We start from the raw sequence: 23,665 nt of genomic DNA on the forward strand, positions 1-23,665 counted from the left end.
CTGGTTTTATCCCAAGGGACACCCCATGGCAGCCGTCTAGGGGCTGGACTGGGGGCGGCAGGTGCACAGGCGCCATACTGGGAAGGCTTGAGACAGCAGTGTTGAGATAGTGAGTCACTGTGGTGGCTTTCTCCCACTCAGGACCAATTACCCTTCAAGGGCTCTCTCCTAACAGGCCCATGTCTAGCCCACGCCTCTGCCCTGCCCTTCCTCAGGGCCTCTCCCCTGCTGCCCCTCCACAGAGCACTGCCTCACTGCCTCCCCCAGGGTGTCTTCCTGGTTCCCCTGATGGCCCTCTGAGCCCTAGAGTCCACACAGCACCGTAAAGATCTCTCAAGGCCCTTATCACTGGCCGAGCCCCTAGGACATTTCATCTGGAAGGTCCCTTGGAATCCATCTTGCAGCCAGGAGAACCAGGGAGAAATAAATCAGTTAATCCCTAAGCAGGAAACCACCTCAAAAATGTCCCTGGGTCTCTGCTGCCTCCCAAGTGAGAGGAGAGGTGTGCTTGCCCTGCCCCGCTTGTCCCCAGGTTCTCCTGCACAGACTCACCTCCCTGTCCTTCGGTCTCCAGTCCCTGCTTTGTCAGCTGAGCCTCACTGCAAGCCCACTGCGTGCAGGCATGGTGTTTGGCGCTGCGGGCCCGCAGGTCACAGACATGCCCTGTCCTCATGGAGTTCGCTGCCTCAGTGTCACATCTGGGCCATTTCCCCCACCAGAACTCTGTGCTGTTCCTTTCATTTGTCTCCACACATGCCCTCCTCTGCACCTTTGCCAAGTGCTTCCCTCATGTGAAATGCCTGGTCCTCCTTCTCTTGGTGTGAATCCTCCCACCCATGAGGTCTGGCTCTCTGGCCACCGCCTCCACGCTGTCTTCCAAGTTCTCTGAACCAGAAGCAACCTCTCCCTGCTCTGGGCTTTAAGGCCCTGTATGTGGCCTGCATGTTCCAATGTTGAGGGCCAGGCCTTGTTTCCCCTCCACTTTCCCACTTCTGGCCTTTGCCTGCCCCATAGCCCTTGGCACAGTGCCCCACTCACTGGCCTGCTTGCTGCTCTGTTATCCCTCCCCTGACAAGCATCCTGCATCAGCCCAGAGCTAGTCCAGAACCTTGTGTTCCTACTGTCGAAATCCCTTCCCTAGAAGGGACAGGGGAATTTGGGTCCTTCCAGAGAAAAGTTCAAAGTCTGTGGCAGAACGAAGGGGACTGGAAACTCACTCAGGGAGTTTCCCCAGCAGTGGGAGCTGGGGGAGCCTCAGCGTTAATAAAGTTGCTCATCATCATCACAACAGTCCCCTGTTGTCCAGCACAGAAGAGCATTCAGTGGCCCCTGTGGCAGGTAGAGGAGCCACAAGACGGTGGGCAGAAGGCCCCTGGGTGGAGGGCATGCTGAGCAGAGGGTCACGAGACACTCCACCCACAGGGGCAGCATCAGCAGGGACAGGCTGTTCTGCCTCCTCCTGGGAACAGGCCCTCCCCAGGGACCGCTGGGCTTTTTCCTCCGAGCCCAAGGTGCTGCCTGCAGGCCAGGGCTTCCATCTCCCCAGCCGAGGTCACCAGGGGCACCAGCATCCCTTGCCCAGCCCAGCCAGTGCAGCCTTCTCTGACTCAGCAGGGTGGGTGCTTCCGTGTAGGGATGGAGGTTGCTGCCCCTTCGGCACGAAGTTGTGCCAAACATGAACACAGGCATGAAGCCCACACTCCCCTGCTCTCGCCTCCACTGCCCCAGTGACAAGAGGAATGGCCCAGCCACCAGCCGGTGGCTTGAGCAGTGGGCAGGGTTAGGATTCTCTGGCAGGTGATGTGACCCTAAAGGAAGCCAAGAAAAGCAGGTATGGGGCCCACTAAATGAGGACCCCATCTTTCTCAGACCTACCATCTTGGCAGGGCCCCTCGGGAAGTCCAAACATCCCTGTATAGGTGATGATGCTGAGGCCCAGAGAGGGTCTGTGAGCTGTCTGAGGTCACACAGCAAGGTTGTGACAGAATACTCCCCACAGGGAAGTTCTGCCGTGAACAGAGGGACCCCAACCAGGAACTGAAGCATCCCCAGCCTCCCAAGATTGCCCTGGACGGGGAGGAGCGCCTGGCCTTGCCCTCCTGCAATCTAGTCTGTGTCCTGGTTTCCTCTCATGTTCAAGTGAGGACTGATCAGGTTGCTGTCTGAGCGCTGCTGCTGGTAGAGCTTGGTTTCAACAAACAGCTCCTGCAGCTGTTGTCACTGGTAATAATTTAAAAATGGTTCAGTGGCTCACACAGAGCTGGCCTTGAAGGAGCTGAGAGGACCTGAAGCCATGTCGCAGGGCTGTGTCTCTCTGAGCTTACCCGGGTCACTCACTTGGGGACAGGGCGGAGCCAGGCCTACATCACAGATGTCAGAATCGAGGTCCAGGCCCACCCTTGCTGAGTGCTGCACCCCTGGAGGTAGGCACGGGTCTCTCCTCCCAGGATCTGGCCCGTGGTGCTAAGCAGGTGATTGGCCATTTTCTCCGGTGGCCAGGGTACTGACCTGATGCAACGATGCTGTGGCCCATGGGTTTGTGGGAAGTGTGGCTCGGTTGGTCCCTGAGCATGTGTCCAGTGCAGACTTGGCTCTGAGAGGAGCCAGAGGCATCACCGATCCCTTCCTTCTCTTCTGCAACCAGAAATGAGATGCCCCGTTTGGGAGAATCTGGCTCCCAGTCTAAACAGGTGCACATTTGGACTAAGTGGCCTTCTGTGGCTCAGGGCTCGGCGTGGGGAAGGACCCACAGCCAAAGCTGTCTGGGCCTTGAGCCTTTCTCAGAATGACATGGATCCCGCTCTGCAGAGAGATGACTGGGTACCAAGCAGCCTGCATGCCCTACAGAGGCCTTTCCAGCACCCTGAGCCTCCTCCGGGCCCAGGTGAAATGCTCCTCCTTGGGCCCTGCTAGGCTGTCCCCCCCGTGCCCCAGGTACTGGGCATGAGAGAGGGACACCAGCCTCAGAGCAGGGATGAACCCAGTTTAGGATGGGTGCATTTCAGCTCTGCTAATAGAGGAACCAGGAAATATCCCACCGTGAAAGGAGAAGTGTGCCACTGTGGCGGCCCCGGGACGCACGTACCCCACCTCTGTCCGCAGCTGAGAGTCTGTTCTCTGGAAAGCCACAAACATTCCAAGACTGGACTTGTGCTGAATCATGTCAAATTCTTCGAACTCCACTGTCCTAGGGAAGGATGTTGGGGGGAGGTGACAGGAGGCGGGCACGATCCCCAAAGAAGTTAAATAGGTCACCTCCACACGTAGCTCTCATCCTTGCCTCCCCTGAGCAGAGGGACCCACACACAGAGACTCTCTCTTGGGCTCTGGCACCATGACCCCCTTGAAGGTGCTGCTTCTGGTCACCCTTGTCCTGGGGGCATCTCTGCAGGACACCCACGCAGGTGAGAGCAGAGGATAGGTGGCTGGAGGAAGGGGTGATGGGAGAGGAGGGTAGGGGGCACCAAGACCACAGCAGCAACACATGCAAACTTATTTATTATTCACCCCCCCCCTTGTTCCTGCAAGATGTGAGAGAATGCAGCATAGGATTTTTGAGGGAGGTGTTAAAAAGGAAAACACTCAGGAGGAGGAAGAGGAGGACGATGAGAATGGTACCCCAGTGCTTGGACACTGGCTTGGGAGGGACAAAGTGCTTGCCTTTGGTTGTGAGACTGGTGGCTGTTTGTGTTTTGACATTGGAAAATGAACAAATCTCAGAAGCATTTGTTAGCATCTGTTTTATTAGTGGGTCTTATATATAATGAGGGAATCCACCTAATAGCAGGAGAACTGGTTCCCAGAGCATGTGGAAAGAGATTTTTATATTCAGTTGGGAAAAGAAGGCTGAAATAAGATTGCTACTCTGGAAACAAAGCTGGTTCGTGTCCTGCGTGGCAAGACAGGTGCAGTCTTGGAGGCCACCTTCTCGGCGGGGCAACCTTCCCAGCTGGGCGGCATGATGCTCTCACTGCTGTAAAACGCTGGTCCGGTCAGCTCTGTGAGTTAGTCAAACCAAGTTACACCCCAGAGATGGTCAGAGGACAGTGGAAGTGTTCTTAGAAAACACTCTACTGCGGTATTCGTTAAAGCCACATGGCACCAGTTTGCCTATTTGGGAGTGTTGGATACTTTTTCTTGAGCAAAGATGAGGAAACTGAGTGCCAGGGAGGTGCCTTCACAACGAGGGCCTCCGTTTTGTCATCTGTAAAATGGGGTAGTGCTCGTACGTGTGTGTGCTGGGGGCTCTGAATGAGCTGCTGCAGGGAAAGGCTCAGCCCAGTCAATGGTTGGTGATTCAGGGCTGGTATATAGCACACACATATGCACACATGTGCAGAAACACATGGACACATACACATATACATGCCCAGACTCCCCCACGCAGCAGTACATGTGTGCACACACACATGCAAACAGAGCTCCCCAGAGCACACAGACCTCACACACACCAATGTACTCACACACAGACACACCCTGAATCACACACAGCTATGCATGCACAAACCCTCCCAAACACACACAGACACACATATACACACACAGGGACTTCATGCACACAGTGTGCACACACTGACACACAGACACATGTGCAGACCCCTCACATAGTCCCCACACAAAAACACACTTGCAGACATCCCCACATAGGAGGCCCCCAACAATACACAGACACATGCCTGCAGAAATGCACACACACAGGTACACACCCAGAGACATGCACACGCAGACTCACCCCACAGACAGTTGCCTGACAGTCCCAGACTGCCCCAGCTCCCCAGGACTCCCACGTAGACGCTCAGAGGCACCTGCTCCTGCATTCTTCCTTCGCAGCTCGAGCCACCAACGTGGGCCGGGAGTGCTGCCTGGAGTACTTCAGAGGGGCCATTCCTTTCAGGAAGCTGGCGACCTGGCACAGGACCTCAGCGGAGTGTCCCAAGGAAGCCATCGTGTAAGCCTGCCCTCCACCCCGCTGCCTGCCCCTGGGAGCTGAGCTGGGAGAAGACCATCGTCCCCTTCGCGTCCTGGCACTGCTCCTCAGGGCAGCTCCTGCACCCACACTGTGAGGCCAGAAAGGCCCCAGGCCCTGAGGGTCAACGTCTGCATTGATCTATAGGAAAACTGAAGCCCTGAGAGAGATGGGGCAGCCCCATGTCACATGGGGAATCAGGGGCTGATGCGGTCACTTCCCCTGGCCTGGGCCTGAGCTCACCCGGGGAGAACTCGAGCGCCAGGCCCCTCCCGTGCACCCCTAGTTCCCAGGCTCTGGGTGGGCATGGGCTGTCTGAGGTGGGGGCAGAAGGTCCTGCAGCCCTGGCTCCCTTGAGGCCAGGGCTGCCAGGGACCTCGGGAGGGTCAATAACCACTGAGGGCAGCCTGCTGATGCCCTTGTGACTTCAGGCAAGTTCCTGCCCCCCCTCAAGGGCCCCAGAGTCCTGGTCAGTGCAGGCGGAGGCTGGTCCAGGGCTCTGGAAGGCCCTCCTGCCCTGACACCCCTGATGGCTCTCTCCCTTTCTGTAGGTTTGTAACTGTCCACGGCAAGTCCATCTGCTCAGACCCCAAGGACATGAGGGTGAAGAAGGCAGTCAGGTACCTGAGAGACCCCACACGTCCCAAGGCTCTGTCGCCCTGAAGTGCTGATTTCTCCTGGACCATTTGGAGAGTTCCAACCTCAGTGTTCACAACCCCAGACCCAAGCTGCCTGGGTCCAGTGGAGGTCCTACAAGACAGAGAGGACCCCATCTCCTTTTCTGAACTGGAACCGTGACATGAAAGATCCTAGATTAAAGTTTCTCTCCCTCAGTCTGGGTCAGTGTGTTCTGTCCACCTGAGTCTGTCACATGGAATGGCCCTCAGAGAACATCTGGTCCTGCCCTGCTGGGACAGAAAGGGAAACTGAGGATTAGAGGGGGACACGGCAGCTTCAGACCACACGCAAGTGAGGGGAGGCCCTCCCGAGAGAGGGCGAGGCAGGGGTGGGGCTGGGAGTCCATGAGATGAGCAGGGGTGGGTGGGCTGGCTGCCTTCTCCTCACCTCTGTCATGTGCTTGCTGGTGGGGTATCTTATAAGGGCCATCTGGATTCTTTCCTGTTTTGCCTGTCCCTGAAGTTCCCAGTACCCCCCACCAGACAGCCCCTCTTCTGACCTGTGACCCCCGCCTGATGCAGAGCCGAGGACACACTTGCCCTTAAGCATTTGATCCAATTCCATCAATGTTGCCAGGACCCTTCTGCAGGTGAGGGATGCCACCAGCTTCTGGGGAGTTCCCTGGCCTGGGGTTACTGCAGCCTCTCATCTTGCCCACCTCTCATCCCCCAGCCAGTCCCAGAGAATCCCTGCAAGGCCCAGTCCCACCTGTGCCCCAATTCCTTCTTCTAGCTCAAACTCCAGGCTGGCTTCCGGGGCCTGAGTCCTCTGCCTGCTCTGGGGACACCTGCGGTCTGAGCCACCCTCCCGGTCCAGCTCCATCTCCCACCGCCTCCAGCCCTCATCTCCTGGCCCCATCAGGCTGTTTCTCATGGGGACCCCGGTTCCTCCTGATCCACTGGCGCTGACATCCCACCCAGCCTCAGCGTAAACCCATTCTCCCAACACCCAGTACTTTCTCCTGCTTTGATTCCTCCAGCTCTTAGGGACTGTAGGGCAGCCCACTCTATTGGGATTGTCCTCCCCTAGACTCCTGTGTGGGGCTGTCAGACCTGACCCCTCCATGAGAGCAGGAGCTCCGTGAGCCACCCTGGGGACCCCACGGCCCACGCTCTCAAAAGATGGGACGGGAGGTTATGGACTCAAACCCAACTCAAGGCTGGAGCCATAGCATGCAGAGGGACAGGGGAGAGCTAGGGTCTTTGAATTCGAGTTCTGCCTCACTCTCCTGACCAGCTGTGGGCTCATGGCTTCTCTCTCTGGGACACAGTCTGCGGGCAGGGGCCGTGGGTCCTCGTCTTCCTAGGATTCTGTGACCCGTATTGTTCCAGGGGGCGCATTAGAATTATTTTTAGGGAAAGCTTTTGCCTCCTGCTGCCCCCTGTGGCCAGTTGTCTTGTTGCAGGCCAGATGACAGACCCATGCCCACTTGCCACTAGTGGCAGGAAGAAAGCAAGGACAATAATAATGATAATGAGACTGATGATGGTGATGAACTGGCTTCTCAGTGACCCCAGGGTCTCCTTAGCCACAGAGGGCTCTTCTCTTCCCCAGGTCCCTAGGGTATCCCTCAAATAACTGCGTTGGACCAGGAGTCCCATGGGCAGCTCCGTCCAAGCTCTTTGTGAAAAAGTGTCCTCTGGACGCACGGCATTGGGCGGAGGGCAGCGGATGCTGGTGGAGGAAAGATGATCTCAGAAATGGAGGGAGGCAAGAAGGAGCCACTAGCAAAGGAGAATGGGGCCTAGACCCCTCACCCTGCCAGCCAGAGCCAGAAAGACACTCATTCCCCTCTTAAGAGGGGGAATACAGGAGACTGTCACCTGACTAATAAATGCTTTTGAAGAGAGATGGGACTAATACAGCTGGCTTTATTTCTACTTACCCAGGACAATGTAAAAATGGAAGAATTAAAAGAAAAAAATCACAGATTTTCATTTTTATCTAGAATACTCTCTGGAAGAAAGAAATTTAGAGAATTAGATTAGGATTTAGTACCCTCAAATCCCATTGACAGTTTGTGTTCATTCTCAGGAACGTAGAAGAAGCTCGACCCTTTGGCAGCACAAGTAACTCTAACACCTATTGGTGGGACACCTAAGATTTCCAATCCTGAACTAACAGACTTAATGGAGAAGAGAAAGGCCTTCTCATGTTTATTTCTGTTCTACTAAATACTACTGAAGTAGATGATGTGCACCCTGAGGGCTGCCCACTGTAGGTCTTTGTTTCTTCTGTGTAGACAGGTCAACTAGGATGCCATCCCTGGGGCTTCCCCTCCAGGCTACCATGTCAGATATCTTGCTTCTCTCTTCTAATAACCTTTAACAGCTAAGCTTCTAACACAGTGGTTCCCAGCCCTGGTTGCACATCAGAATCACCAAGGCAACTTTATTCCCAAAGATTTTTTAAATTAAAAACAAAAAAAGCTTTAGTTCTACCATTGTGGAAAGCAATATGGAGGCTCCTCAAAAAACTAAAAATAGAAATACCATTTGACCCCAGAATCCCACTCCTTGGAATTTACCCAAAGGATACTACTTCTCAGTTTCAAAAAGACATATGCACCCCTATGTTTATCACAGCACTATTTACAATAGCCAAGATATGGAAGCAACCTAAGTGTCCATCAGGTGATGAATGGATAAAGAAAATACACAATGGAATACTATTCAGCCATAAGAAAGAAACAAATCCTACCATTACAACAACATGGATGGAGCTGGAGGACATTATGCTCAGTGAAATAAGCCAGGTGGAGAAAGACAAGTGACAAATGATTTCCCTCATTTGTGGAGTATAACAACGAAGCAAAACTGAAGGAACAAAATAACAGCAGACTCAGAGACTCCAAGAAGGAACTGGTGTTTACCAAAGGGAAGGGGTGTGGGAGCGGGGAGAGGGAGAAGGGGATTGAGGGGTATTACGTTTAGTACATATGGTGTGGGGGAATCACGGGGAAAACAGTGTAGCACAGAGAAGGCAAATAGTGAATCTGTGGCATCCTACTACACTGATGGACAGTCATTGCATTGGAGTACGGGTGGGGACTTGATAATACAGGTAAATGTAGTAACCACAGTGTTTTTTCATGTGAAACCTTCATAAGAGTGTATATCAATAATACCTTAATAAAAATAAAAAATAAAAAATAAACGTTTGCTGAGATATAACTCGCATGCATTTAATTCACCCATCAAAAGCGTACAATTCAGTGGCTTTTAGTATATTCACAGGGTTGTACAACCATCACCACAATCAATTTTGGAACATTTTCATCACCCTCCAAAATAAACCCACTACTATCAGCAGTCACTCCCCCTATCTTCCCAGACCCAAGCAACCAGTCGGTAAGTAATCTATTTCCTCTCTCTATTGATTTGCCTATTTTACACATTTCATATAAATGGGATCATTCAATATAAACGGGATCAATCTTTTGTGACTGGCTTCTTTCACTTAGCAGACTGTTTTCAAGGTTCATCATATTGCAGCAGGTATCAGGTACTTCATTTCTTTTTATTATGGAATAGTATTCCATCATAGAGATATGCCTCATTTCCTATTTATGAATGTATCCATTCATCAGTGGATGGGTATTTGCATTGTTTCCACTTTTTGGCTATTATGAAAAATGCTGCCATTCATGTAAAGGTTTTTGTGTGAACATGTTTTCATTTCTCTTGGGTATATACCTAGGAGTAGAACTGCTAGATCATATGGGAACTCCGTTTAGCCTTTTGCAGAACTGCCAGACTGTTTTCCAAAGCAGCTATACCATTTTACCCTCCCACAAGCAATGTTGAGTGTTCCAAATTTTTCCATAGCCTAGCCAACACCTTCATTACCTTTTTGATTACAGCCATCTTAGTGAAAACCCCTCTTTAACCTTATGGAGGGAAAAAATCCTTTTAATACAAAATTAAAATAGTAAACTTGTACCCACCAGCCAGCTTCAACAACTGTCATGTTGCAGCCAATGCTGTTTCATTAACATCGCTACCCACTTTCCCTTCTCCAACACCCAAATTATTTCAAAGCCGATCCAAGATATTCCCCCCAATTACTTCATCATTTTAAAATCTGTGTTTGCTTGAATGGGATACAAATAAGGGCTCTACTTGTGACTGACAGACCTCCCAAATCTCTTTTAATCTACAGGTTTCCCTTTCATCACCTCATCTTTCTTTTTTTTTCTCTCTCTTTCAATTTCTTTGTTGGAGACTCTGGATTATTTTTCCTACAAACTAATCAAACCAGTGCTACTCAAACTTGAAATGTGCATGTGAATTACCTGGGAAGCTTGTTAAAATGCAGATTCTGATTCACGTATCAGTATTTCATTTCTCTTTATTACTGAATAGCATTCCATTATATGGATATGTCACACTTTGTATTTATGAATGTATCTGGGATGGGACTGAAGATTCTCCATCTCTAAAAGCTCCTAAATTGATGTTTATGTTGTTGATCCATATAGACTACACTCAAAGTAGCAAAAATGGAGATTCCCACAGGTTTTACTCATTGCATCCTCATGATGTCATTTAACATATTCCTCTGGCCTCTGTGTTTCCTATAAATTGAAAATGAGCTCTAAGGTTTTGATAGGATTCTTGTGGCATTATTTTTTTATTCGATCATTCCAGGCTTTCATCAAGAGCTATGTGAACAACTGGTAATCTCTTTCTGGAACTTAGCAGACATTGATGATTTGTTATTTAGATTCATTAATTCCTCAGAGGTTGGAAAATGGTGGTATATTGTATCTTAATTTACTGGAATATTTCCTCTCAGAGAAATTCTGACTGAGGAAGCTCTATGGTAGAGCCCTTTGCCTCCTGACTGACTCCATTTGCTTCCCCCTGGGGTCCTGCAGGGCATGCCCTGCCCGTTCCTAGAGAACATGAGAGTCACCCCCATGTCTATAAGTCTGACCATACCCAATTAAAGCAAAGCCCAGGTACTTTTAAAACACTTTCTTCTTTTTATCAGCAGGTATGTAAACACATTTGTATCACCTGTTTTTACAGTTTGAGATATAACTCACATACTGTATAATCACTCATTTAAAGTGTGTAATTCAGTGGTTTTCAGTATAGAGTTGTGTAACCATCACTCTATAATAGACTTTAGAACATTTTATTCACCCCAAAAAGAAACTGCTACCCACCAGCAGTCACTCCCCATGTCCCCCAATCTACCCATTCCCTAGGCAACCACTAATCCACTTTCTAACTTGTAGACTTGCCTATTCTGGACATTGCACATAATAGAACTCTACAATGTGCAGTCTTCTGTGGCTGGCTTCTTTCACTTAGCATGTTTTTCAAGGTTCATCCATGTTGGAGCAGGTAGTCCATTCTTTCTTGATGCAAACAGTATTCCATTACATGGATATGCTATATTTTATTTATCAATTCACCAGCTGATGGACACGTGCTGGTTTCCACATTTTGGCTATTATGAATAATGCTGCCAAGAAGACTCAGGAACTAGTTTTTGTGTGGACAATTATTTTCCTTTCTCTTGGGTATATACTTAGGAGTGGAAGTGCTCAGTTGTATGGTAACTCGATATTTAACTTTCTAAGGAACTGCCAGACTGGTCTCCAAAGGGGCTGCACCACTTTATATCATACCCACAGTATATGAGAATTTCAGCTTTTCCCACATCCTTGCTAACATTTGTCGTCATCTTTTTGATTATAGCTATCCTAGTGTGTATGAAGCGTGTGAAGTACATTCTTGTTTTTGACTCACATTTCCCTGATACCTAGTGATGTTGAACATCTTTTCATTTGCTTATTGGACACATATATTATCTTTTGGAGAAATGTCTATTCAGATCTTTTGCTCATCTTTAAATTCGGTTGTCTTTTTATTATTGAGTTGTAAGAGTTTTTTTTTTTTTTTTTTTTTACATATTCTGGATACAAATCCTTTATCAGGTACTGCACTTCACAGATACTGCCTTTTTCACAAATTGAAGGTTTGTGGCAACTCTGCATGAAGGATGCCTACCGGCGCCATTTTTCCAACAGCATCTGCTCACTTCATGCCTCTATCACAGTTTGGCAAGTTTTGCAATATTTCAAACTTTTTCATAATTATATTTGTTATAGTGATCTGCAATCAATTTGTTGAAAGCTCAGATGATGGTTAATATTATTTAGTAATGAGGTTCTTTTAAATTAATGTATGCACCTCTTTTTAGACATATTGTTATTGCACACTTAAACTATAGTATAGTGTTAACTTTATATACACTGGAAAACCAAAAAATTCATTTGCCTCACTTTACTGTGATATTTGCTTTACTGCAGTGGTCAGGAACTGATTATCTCTGAGGTATGTCTGTATATAATCTGCAAATATTTTCTCTAATTCTGTGGGCAATTTTCTCACTTTCTGGAGACTGTCCTTTGAAGCACAAAAGGTTTTAATTATGATAAAGTTCAATTTATCTATTTTTATATGTCACTTGGGCTTTTAGTTTCATACCTGACAAGGCTTTGCCTAACTTAAGGTCAGGAAGATTTATACCTGTTTTCTTTTAAGAGTTTCACAGTTATAGCTCTTACATTTAGGTCTGTATTCCATCTGGAGTTAAGGTGTCCAACTTCATTCTCCTGCATGTAGATAATCCAGTTGTCTCAGCATCATTTTCAGTTGATCACAGACTCATGGGTTTATTTATGGGCTCCTAATTCTATTCAAATGATCTATATAATTATACTTATGCCAGTACCATATAATTTTGATTACTATAGCTCTGCATTAAGTTTGAAATCAGAAGTATGAGTCTTTCAACCTTGTACATTTTAAAGATTGTTTGGCCATTTCTAGGTCCTTTGCATGTTGATATGGATTTTAGGATCAACTTGTCAACTTCTGTAAAAAGCAGCTGGGATTAATGACATTGACTCTGGAGACTCATCTGGGGAGCACAGACATCTTAATAATATTAAGTCTTCTGATCATGAATATTAGATGTCTTCCACCTGCTTTCTTAAATAATGAGTACTATGCACTTTTCTCCACCTTGCATTTTTTATTTTACTTAATGGTATATCCTAGAGTCACTTCATGGTAGTATATATTCTCATTCCTTTGTACTACTGAAAAGTATTTCACTATGTAGAAGTACCATATCTAGCCAACCAGTCCCATAGTGATGACATTTGAGCTGTTTCCAATTTTTGCTTTTACAAGTAATGCTGCAAAGAATATCCTTGCGCAAACATCTTTTTGTACTTTTGCCAATGTATATTTGGGATAGATGCCCAGAATTAGGATTGCTGGGTCAAGGGAAAATTTGCTAGATATTGCCAAATTCTGTCCCACAGGCACTACATCTCCACCAGTGATAAGGGAGAATGTACTCAGTGTCCAGGTGATTTTAAGGTATGCCAGGCTGAGAACCTCAGAATTTAAAATTTGGGTATTAGAATTATTAGAAGAGAAAGGTCATCAAGGTGGGTACAGCCCGCAGGAACTGTGCAGTGCACATACAGAAGCCGTAAAGGGAGGACTGATGAAGGAGGCAGGGTATGGATGATTTTTACCAATAAAGGCTATACCAGAAATTTTAAGCCTCTAAGGGTGGAAAAATCCAAAGGTTCCCTGCCCTCTACCTGGCAGCTTCTCTTAAGCCAAAGTCCCCAAAGGATACATGGAGTCAAACACTCCCTTGAGAGTAAGAGGAGAGTAAGAAGACAAAAGGGGTTCTCAGTACACATGGGGACGAGCAAAAGTCAAGGAGCCTGGGTTCAAGTCCCACATGTCACCTACTGCTGAAAATCTTAGACATACCATTTTTCCAAGCTTCATCTTCCTCCTCTATTAAAATATGGAGAAAAACCCCTGCCTCTCCCACCTCTCAGGCTCATGAAGCCCGGTCAGGAGAATGCCTGTGATAATCCTTTGGGAACTGAAAAGCACCAGGTAAACATGAGGGATTCCAGCTGACCAGGCCAGATTTGCAGTCTGGCTCGGCCACTTGCTATCTGATGTTCCTCAATTATAAAAGAGATAATAACACTTATTTCGCAGGGTTATTATTTTTTTTTTGAGAGGGCATCTCTCATATTTATTGATCAAATGGTTAACAACAATAAAATTCTGTATAGGGGACTCAATGCACAATCATTAATCAACCCCAAGCCTAATTCTTAACAGTCTCCAATCTTCTGAAGTATAACGAATAAGTTCTTACATGGTGAACAGTGCAAGGGCAGTCATATCACAGAAACTTTTGGTTTTGATCACGCATCATGAAGTATGAACAATCAAGTCAGATATGATTATGTTTGATTTTTATACTTGATTTATATGTGAATCCCACATTTCTCCCTTATTATTTTTTTAAATAAAATGCTGAAGTGGTAGGTAGATGCAATATAAAGGTAGAAAACATAATTTAGTGCTGTAAGAGGGCAAATGTAGATGATCAGCTGTGTGCCTATAGACTAAGTATTAATCCAAGCTAGACAAGGGCAACAAAACATCCACGGATGCAGAAGATTTCTCTCAAAACAGGGAGGGTGAGGTTCTAAGCCTCACCTCTGTTGATCCCCAATTTCTCATCTGATGGCCCCCCTGCAACTGTGCCTGTCTTAGGTTGTTCCTCCCTTGAGGAATCTTACCCGTCTCTGGCTAACCAGTCATCTTCCGGGGCCATACAGGGAAATGTAAAGTTGATAAGTTTCGCAGGGTTATTTTTAAGAAGTAATTACATAATGCATGCAAAGTGGCTGGCACAGTGCCTAATAAAGAGTAAGTGCTTAAAAAGGTAGCTTAGTAGTATCAGCACAAGGAAAGCTTTAACATGCTATATAACTTGGGCAAATAATATTTGTATGTGCTTTGCACGAACATGGAGCAAAGTGTGAAAGAATAAAAAACTAACAACGCTGGTTATCCTGGAGGATGAAGTTACAGAGAGCAAGCAATTGCTCTTTTTTCTCTGTATGCCTCTAACTGGTTTGGCTTCTAAGTCTGAATGGAAAAATCCAATGAGGCATCTCTGAGGGGAAAAGAGGGGGGATACAATCAATGATGGGCACCCAGGGAGGGCTTCACAGCTACTGAATCATATTTGGTATTTTAACCGTGCAATGTGCACACGGGTGTTCATTCGTCTTATTATTATTTACACCAGGAGTCAGCACACTTTGTAAAAGACAGACAGTAAATACTTTAGGCTTTGCAGGCCATAAGGTCTCTGTCGTAACTACTCAACTCTGCTCCTGTAGCATGAAAGCAGCAAAGACAATATATAAACAGGTAAGTGTGGCCATGTTCCAATAACACTTTAACAGCAGGAGGGTGGATTGGGCTCATGGGCCAGCGGGCCAACCCCTGATTTATACCTTTATATATGTTAGCCATATTCTTTATGTGATTAGAAATTTAACAACTTAAAAATATCAAACACATACATGCAAAAAAGCTATCCTATCTATTCCCTAAAATGAAAAACCCAACAAAATATATTTATTCAAATAAATTCAGAACAGAATAATTCAATCTTAAACTGACATTCTAATTTTAACTAAAATCTTAAAGACAGAACTCTCTTTCAAAATGTATTTCATGTAAGACAATTTTTCCTGCTCAGTTTTTGCCTCTGCCCTCACCCTTACTAAAATATTCACATCACACTTTATGTCTCTGCCTATCGAAAAGATGGAAAAATACAGTCATCAGCTCTTTGGTTTCTTTTTAAGCATTTGCCCCACCCTATAAGCATTATTTCAATGTTCCAACTTCCTGCTACCTAAAATAATGAATTTAAGGTAGAAAGAGATGAGGAAGAATGGAAATTTACAAGAAAAAGAGCATGACTGATAATTGTTACCAAGAACACATTTTCCGTTTTTGCTCCTAATAGGCTGTAAAGCTGATGCAATTAAATCACAACTATAGCAACTCAGCTGGCATCATGGTCCTTGCCTCTAGCAGCGCCCTTGCACACAAACACAGAGCCTGTATGCCAAGACTGAGGGTAACTGCAGGCACCAGGTAGCGCAGCAGTATGGAGCCTGCAGGGAGGGCAAGTTAGCAGATACGGCAGAAGGCATGTTGGGGTGCTGGGGAACAGTGCAGGGGAGCAGTTGGCTGCACTTAGCTGCAAGGCTCCACAGTAAAAATTCCCTGCCAGGTTCCTCGGCCTTGCCTTTACCAGTACCAACAGAACCAAAACTAACTAGTATTCAAAAAAATAAAATTCTGGGGAGGCCTACAGAAGAATTTCCACAACATCCTTACTGACTGGGCATAGCAGCCAAAACATTCAGTTCTCAAGATTAGTTGGAAAAATAATATAGCCCTTGTACTCACCCCCGTGACATTTATTATGGACCCAAAATAATGTCTCCCCATTAGCACCAGCATCTAAGTCATTCTTAAATTCAAGGAATGAAGACTAAGCAGATGACTAATAATTTCTCATATCTCCCACACAGAACCTCTGTAACTTTCCAGACCCACCAAGGTAATAGCACCTCTCCATTCTCCCATGGCCCTTCTATCAGGGCTAAAGGAACATGCACTCTGGAGTCAGGCTACTTGATTAGAACCCTGGCTCACCACTCACCATTACACCAGCTGTGTAATCGGAGAAAGTTACTTGCCTTTTCTGAGCTTTAGCTTTTCAACTGTTATAAGGGGACAACAGTCCTAATATCTGTTGTGAGGATTAAGCAAAATCTTAAGACTAGCCAAGTTTCTGACCCACAGTAACTAGCAGGGTTTTTTGTTTTCCTGCCTCCCAAAATGACAAGCTCCTTCAGGGCAAGGACCATGTCTAGTTCATGGCTATATCCTAGAGATGGCCAAGGCCTGGCACACTGGGAACTCCAAACACATGTCTGTGGAGACAACAGCCCAACTGACGCTGTGTGAAAGCAGCAGCTACTGGCCAGCCAGCCGGTCAGCACTTTTCAACAGCTGCACTCTCTCGGGGTTCACCCACTTTCCTGTTTTACCACCAACTGGCAGGCACTGCATCTCCAAGGCCTTTCAGAAGGAGCTTCTGGGATCACTGACAAGACACAAACAGAGTCACTCCTCCTGTGGATGGCTTCTCATCACTGACTACTCATCAATGCCTTCCAAGTGCTCTTAAAAACTTTGTTCATTGATGAGCGCTCTCTGCCTTTGAAAGGAACACTTATCTGTGTGGTCCCTATTTACTAATATACCTATGGGAGCCATTTATGACCCAATAGTCAGTGAACCCAAGCAGGAACTATTATGATGGGTTTCTGCATGACAAAGCTCTTACTTTCCCACTCTGATCGCCTCTGCCTGGGACAGGAGCTCACAGCCTGGTCAGGCAAACAGGCTACAAAACCCAAGGCAGGAAGACAAAGCAAGACTGCTGACAGGTTTACAAAACTCTGAATTCCCAAGAATCTGGCCCGTGTCTCTCATCTACAGACTGCATCCTAACTCAAGGCAGGAAAGAAAAAACAGATCCTGCCCCCAGCCACCCAGTACCAAAGCTGCCTCCCCACCAGCACTCACGCCTTGACATCTGCTGTCTCCTGGGACGTGCGAGTGAGAGTTCGGGAACGCAGGCGCTCGCCCGCCTGCTGGATCTCCTGTAGGTTCCGTTCCACATGCGGAAGCTGTGAGATGCCCTCAGTCTCGGCGGCAAGCTGTTCAGCTTGCTGAAGGAGCTCACCCAACACCTCAGTATCCATTGGAGAAAACAATTAGAGACTTAAATCAAGGGAAAGACAGGCTTCAAACACTGCCTGAATCTGTTACAAGCTTAACAAACCACTAGGACTTTCTGTAAACAGACAAGGAGACAGCTCATCAACAAGCAGGATTTGTTCCTGAACTTAGCCAAAAACAGGCCTGACAGAGAAAATGAGTCAGGCTATGAAGAAATAGATCATTTCTGTGCAAACTGACAACCCCAAGACTGATTTTTCCCACCAGAACAAATGCAAAGATATTTAGACACAGACCAGAATTCCTGCCTCCTTCCACAGACTCAAAGCTGCCACGGAAATGAAAGCCATGGTGACAACCTCTGGGAGGCTTCAAGAACAATCACCCTGCACCTCCTCCTCCACCTGTCTTAGAAAAACACCACCTGCAGAGCACCGGCCATTCATCAGCCCTTGTCTCATATGATTCTCAACTCTGTGAGGCTCCTAAGCAGACAAGAGAAGCAACTCGAGCCCACAGGGCTCAGTTCCGTGCCCAGCATACTCACTGCTGCATGAGGCTGAGCTGAGACCACAATAATATAGGTCTTCTGACTGATCCCACGTTACTCTCACACACCTGCCCCTTCACTAACATACAAGACGGTCTTTTAAAATTCATGTCCAAGTCTCCATTCACACAAATCTTTACCTTACAAGGTTACTGAGAGCAGAGATCCGTATGTTTGGTACATATAATATGCAGAATATTACCGTTAGTTGTTAATATACTTACTACTTTTAGAAATACCACTGCTGATAATATTTATACTAGTATAAATAGCACCTGGCTTCTAGACCATGAAATGTTACTAGCAAGACCACCCAGTGGTGCTGGTATTTAATGGATATTACGCATAGATGAATCTTACATATACTGTACTATCTTTCATATGGTTCTTGACCAAGAAAATGTTTTTAACTTCTACCAGTATTTAACTCAACAGAACATAAACAGTATCACCATTATGAAAAAAATAAAATTTACATTTAACAGGATCATTATTTATTCAAAAAAGAACAAATTCTTTAAGTAGTAGCTCTTATTAATTATACTTTTCTACTTTGTTTTGAACCCATGGCTCCTACTTCACTATTGAAATCCCACTGGTCTAGAACTGCAGAGACAATGTTATCACAGTACATAATTGTATCTCAGTTATGAAGCAACGGTTAATGATAAAAGGGCATGGTTAGCACCATAAATCCACAGTAAAAAAGAGTAAGGACGTTTTAAAATTAACATTAAAGGAAATTAACTTTAAAGGCAAGGGCAAAGGCTAACAGAAACATAGCTGAGCTGTACTGAACATGAAAACACCTCGGTATTCTTTACGAAGTGTCATGCTGACTTCAGTATTTAGACAGAAAGTCATATACACAATAACTCTTTACCTAAAGTTGTTAGATAATCTTTGTCATTTTTTTGGATTTAACAGAACCAAGCTGCACCTGGCAATCTGCACCTGTTTGGGAAATGGGGATGGCAGAATGAGGAAGGCATTCTCATGAATAGAAGAAAGAAAAAGAAAGATATTTTTAAACAATGGCTCCTGCCTGATGGAGAGATGTTTTCCCCAGAAAACTACAAAGTCAATAACATTCTACTACGAGAATCAGTCGCTCACAAGAAAGAGGAAAGAAAAGTAATATTCTGCCACTTCCCCCATTATTTTTTTATTCTGAAGAATAATAATTTATCTAACAGAGCCAAAGAGAAGGAAATAATTTTTTTCCTTCCTAAAACAGAATCTTGAAAGTACCTGAATAAAGAACTAAATGAAACAAAACTTTTTCATTTAAAAAAGAAGAAAGAAAAGGAAAAAATATATATCTAACATTTCACATCCATATCAGACAAATTCAGACAAAGGAAATGCTCAGCCCATACAAAGATCTAGAGTGATGGATTTAAATATAAATAATAAATGTGAAATAAAAGTAATGATTTTATTTAATATGGTCCAATAAATAAAAATTTTAAAGTTGATTTAACAGAATTTTTTTTTGACCATGGTAAAATAAAGGCTGAATCTCTAACCAAGATCCTAAACTGAATATGCCCAAATCTGAGCTCTAACCTTTCATCTGCAAAACCTGCTCCTTGGCCTTCTCAGTGTGGAGACTCCATTACTCAGGGGCTTAGGCCAAAATCCTTGAAGGTCTCCATGACTCACACCCGCATCCAACAGGCCAACAAAGCCTCTCAAACCTACCTTCAAAATGCATGCAGAATCCACCTCCTCCCACCACCTCCACCCATCCAAGTCACTATCACCTCTGCTTCAGCACTTGCCTCCCACGGCCTATTCCCAACCCAGCAACCACGGATTCTTTCAAAGTCACATACATCACATCCCTCCTCTGCTTAAACCTACTATGCAGATTGAAGCCAGACAGATGCAGACCCACCTCCCTTACCATTCAGATTCAGATCTAGCCCTGTTCCCCTTCCTTTCCGGGGCTCCAACCACCATGCGCCTCCCTGCTGATCCCCCAGTGGGTCAGGCACATTCCTGCCCTGGAGCCTTTGTAGTCCCTGTTTTCTTCCACCTGAACACTCCTCTCTCACATATGCTCATGGCTGATTTCCTAATTTGTCTCAGCTAACCTGTCATCATGTCTTTGATGCCAACATACAGCAAAAATATTGAAGAGTGCAACTGCCGCCCCTCCTACCACTGCCTCATCTCTTACTGTTTGACACCCCTGCCAGAAAGTAAGCTGCACAAGGACATTTTTGTTTTGTTTGCTGAATCATCCTAAGATCCTACCTAGAACAGTGCCTGGCGCACAGTAGGTGCTCATTTGTTGAATGAATAGGAGGGAGTTTTATTCTTCCATTTGTAGAGTCTGTTCTCGAAGGCTTCCTGCACTCCCCTGCCACATCCGCACCCACTGGCAAGCAAAGACCAAAGCAGAAACATTCCCTTCTGACTACCAACTGATACTTAACATTTCTGAGAATGCACAGCATAAGGCAGTGACAGTATAAATGGCATGGATTCAGATCACTTAGTCCACACTAGTGCTTTCCCTTGAATGGTCAGACAAAAAACAGTGGTATTTTAAAAGAAACAGCCCATTTTTCAGGTAAAAAGAATCCCAAACCTATAGAAGTACATATGGAATTTTGCTATACTTCAATGTAGTCATCATCCCATTTCATTAAAAATTTTAAATTTATGGTTAATTTCATGCATTTAAGGACAATTTTTATCCCCTAAACAAAATAAGTGTCAATTTAGCCATAAAATAAAGGGGCTAAGCCAACCAAATATCAATTCTGACCCTAAACAATGAAAGCTGATCACGAAAATAACCACACAGAGGGAGAACTACAATGATTTGGTGGCGGGGGAGGGGAGGAAGAGCAGGGAAAGAGGACGTCCCAACTTTGTCCTGGGAAAATCTGGCCAGGACACACACAGACTGGGCACCAGCCACACCCTTTGGGAGCTATGATGGAGGGAGCCTGGAAGATGCTACACTGAGAACCCACAGAGGTGGAGGTGGAACAGCCAATGCAGCAAGACGGGCTGGATGGAAGAGGCCAGCAAAGACAGACTCACAGCACTAGGGCTCCTCTCTGTCTGCAACGACTGATCTGAGCCCGACTGGGAGAGGCTTTGGCAACACTGACAGGTGCTTCAGAGAGTGTCGCAGGGTATGAGCAACAAATTGTTCTGCTATGCCATTGGCAGTCCTAATGAGCCTCCACGGACCTCAACCACCCGAAAGCGTTAACATGAAGGGCAAACTTCAAGGCGGGTGGGCAGCAGTCTTGTGGGACTAAACCCTTAACCTGTGGGATCTGATGTTATCTCCAGTAGAGACTATGGAATTGAGTTAAATTGTAGGGTATCCAGCTGGCGTCCAGAGAATCTGAAAATTGCTTGATGTGTGGAAAACCCACTCACCTGGTGTCAGAAGTGGTGTTACAGAAGAGTAGCGAGAGCAAAGGAAACACAGGAAGAGTATTTTTCCCTTACAAGTAGATACTTAAATATTCACAGTACTGGGCATTTCTGGATCATTTTAAATCAGTATTCTCAAAGAATGGCCCCTTCAGGATTTTGCAGATGGTCTGATTCTTAGTCTTTTACGGTGTTCATGCTTACTGTATTAAAATGTCTACACATCTGTTTTCTGCTGCTAATTGTTAATTTACTAGTTTCTTTTCTTTTAAGGCATCAGCAACAAGATCATATCTTTTCATGCACTCAGGGCTTTGTGGACTCCCAGTTGGGGAATCAGAGCTTTACAGGCCATGGGGTCACCCCAAAGAGAGCTGTTACTCACTTCTCTTGACCTATGCCTTACGCTACTTCCAGGATACGCTCCTGTAAAGTACATAGACTCCTGTAAAGTGCCTCAGATCCTCAAAGCTAACAGAAGACAAAGGAAAATACGAACGAGCCTCACAGCCATCCATTCCACACCTTCTACCAAACTCCTTCCTAGTTTTGAGTCCTTGAGACTGGTATCCTAGGGCAAGGGCCAGCAAACTTTTTCTGTAAATGGGCTGGACAGCGAGTATTTTAGGCTTTTTAGACCATTCTTTGTCGCAACTACTCAACTCTGCTTGAAAGTGGATAATATGTAAGCAAATGAGCATGGTTTTGTTCCAATAAAACGTTGATCAAACCTTAGCTCAAACTGGAATTTCAGATAATTTTCATGTGTCACAAAATATTTTTCTTTGGATTTTATTTTCAGTGATTAAAACATTTAAAAAACCTTAGCTTATTTGGCCCACCGATTGCCTAGCTGGCCTACGGTATCTGAACTAGACCTATATTTACTTACCAGCCACATGCCCCTGGCAGAGCTACCCTTACCAGGCCTCAGCAGTGGAAACACCATAACAAAGAGTTAACGAGGAGGGACACAATAGGCCTGCTGACATTCCCCTCACCTCAAGATTTTTATTTGGAGAGTAGTTTTGGGGGAACTGTTTTATGAATGACGAAAACTGTCCAGTAAATGTTCTTCTGACCTAGTGCACAGCACACTAGAGGGAACTCACTGCCCTTTGCAAGTACAAAGCAAACACTAAATCCAAGTGAATTTTTCCTTTTCCTTATCACCCACAATCCAAAAGCCCAGTTATCTAAGAAATACAAAAGGGCTGAGAAAGAGACAAAAAGATAAAGACAAGGCCATCTGTCTTTTCTCCAGTATTTTCTTTTCTTCAGGAATCTCTCCTGATTCAATGACTTGCACAGGGAAAATGACACCAACTACTTTCCCTGCAGAATTTCAATACAGTCAAACAATACTTACTACTGCTCATCGTGGAATTCTAATTTTACCACATAAACAAGGATGATCTCTTTCAACTACAAAGATCCTGCAACCCAACAAATGCATATTTAACGCTGCTGTATCTGTTGGGATGTTGCCAAAGGGGGGAATTTTATATACATCAGAGGAAATAACTGATGCTATTTATACCTTTTTTCTTCAAAATGAACAAATAAAAATGTTATTCCTTTTCCTGTTTTAAAAGTTTTAATGTGACAGTAAAATAATTCTTTTTTAATTTTTAAACAGAATGGGTAAACTGGAGAAGACAGGGCTTTGAACCCACATACCTGGTTCCAATCTAGAATGTTCACTTTTACTAGCTGAAGGTGAGTAGATTTACCCTGAGAATAAAATCCAAATCTCTCCTCTCAATTTCCTCATCCATACAAAAATGATAATCCCTACCAACATCAAGGGGTTGATAACTGTCTTGCCAATGGGTTTCGGCCCTGGGGCAAGTTCCTTGCGGATTCAGTGGAGACCAAGGAATGACAAAGGAACGTTGTTCTTCGGGTAACCCGGCTTGTTCTGCCAGAGATATGGGGGACATAGGTGGAGCACTAGAATGAAGTCTGCATCCAACAGTCTGCAGGTCTGTAATCCTCCTTCTCTCTGCCTCTACCCAGAGCACTGTGCACAGCTCTTTATGTAGTGACTCAGTCAATGATAGCTTATAGCCTATGGGTGTGGAAGCCATAGCCTAGCAGCAGGCCAGTTACATCATTAAGTAGCTTAAGGTTAAGGTGATAGGAACTTCGATTTTCCCCACAATAATACAGAGTATTCTACAGACTCCACTGATCTCTATCATTGTAAAATGCTATTTTAGCTTTTTTCCAAAGATGCCAACTTGGTGACATTTTGTCATTTTTAATTATAAAAATATCAGTTTCAAAAATTCTTCTAGTAAATAGCTGATATTAAATTATTACTTATTTAATCACAACTTTGTATCATTCAGTAAGAACTTCTGGAAGACAATTACA

The 23,665-nt window shown here is 45.4% G+C and overlaps 1 protein-coding gene and 2 long non-coding RNA genes across 7 annotated transcripts in view; 1 reads left to right on the top strand and 2 right to left on the bottom strand.

Moving 5' to 3' along the window:
* Positions 1 to 3,189, bottom strand: part of LOC118971007 (uncharacterized) — a 32,579-nt gene extending 29,390 nt beyond the window's left edge. Inside the window, exons 1-2 of one of the 2 annotated variants that reach the window (XR_005059233.2) lie at positions 3,086 to 3,189; positions 2,509 to 2,634 (exon numbers count right to left, since the gene is read on the bottom strand). This is a non-coding gene — a long non-coding RNA (uncharacterized lncRNA). Of the gene's footprint in view, positions 1 to 2,508; positions 3,031 to 3,085 lie in introns of those variants that run through there. The other variant, XR_012126879.1, reaches the window with a different exon arrangement.
* Positions 1 to 5,699, top strand: CCL17 (C-C motif chemokine ligand 17). 2 transcript variants are annotated; one of them, XM_073226544.1, is made up of 3 exons: positions 1 to 2,423; positions 4,831 to 4,948; positions 5,518 to 5,699. In XM_073226544.1, exons 1-3 carry the CDS (start codon positions 2,294 to 2,296, stop codon positions 5,627 to 5,629), a joined length of 360 nt encoding a protein of 119 aa, XP_073082645.1. In that variant the 5' UTR covers positions 1 to 2,293; the 3' UTR covers positions 5,630 to 5,699. The 2 variants fall into 2 exon arrangements, with proteins under 2 accessions (XP_073082645.1, XP_036866682.1); XM_037010787.2 differs by lacking the exon at positions 1 to 2,423 and adding an exon at positions 3,208 to 3,404.
* Positions 3,722 to 23,665, bottom strand: part of LOC108404854 (uncharacterized) — a 24,771-nt gene continuing 4,827 nt past the window's right edge. Inside the window, exons 2-4 of one of the 3 annotated variants that reach the window (XR_012126874.1) lie at positions 5,591 to 5,716; positions 4,733 to 4,870; positions 3,722 to 3,998 (exon numbers count right to left, since the gene is read on the bottom strand). This is a non-coding gene — a long non-coding RNA (uncharacterized lncRNA). Of the gene's footprint in view, positions 3,999 to 4,732; positions 4,992 to 5,590; positions 5,717 to 23,665 lie in introns of all 3 variants that reach the window. The other 2 variants (XR_012126875.1, XR_012126876.1) reach the window with 2 other exon arrangements.

The sequence above is a fragment of the Manis javanica genome, chromosome 17 (assembly GCF_040802235.1).
Source record: "Manis javanica isolate MJ-LG chromosome 17, MJ_LKY, whole genome shotgun sequence".
Classification (NCBI taxonomy): Eukaryota; Metazoa; Chordata; class Mammalia; order Pholidota; family Manidae; genus Manis; species Manis javanica.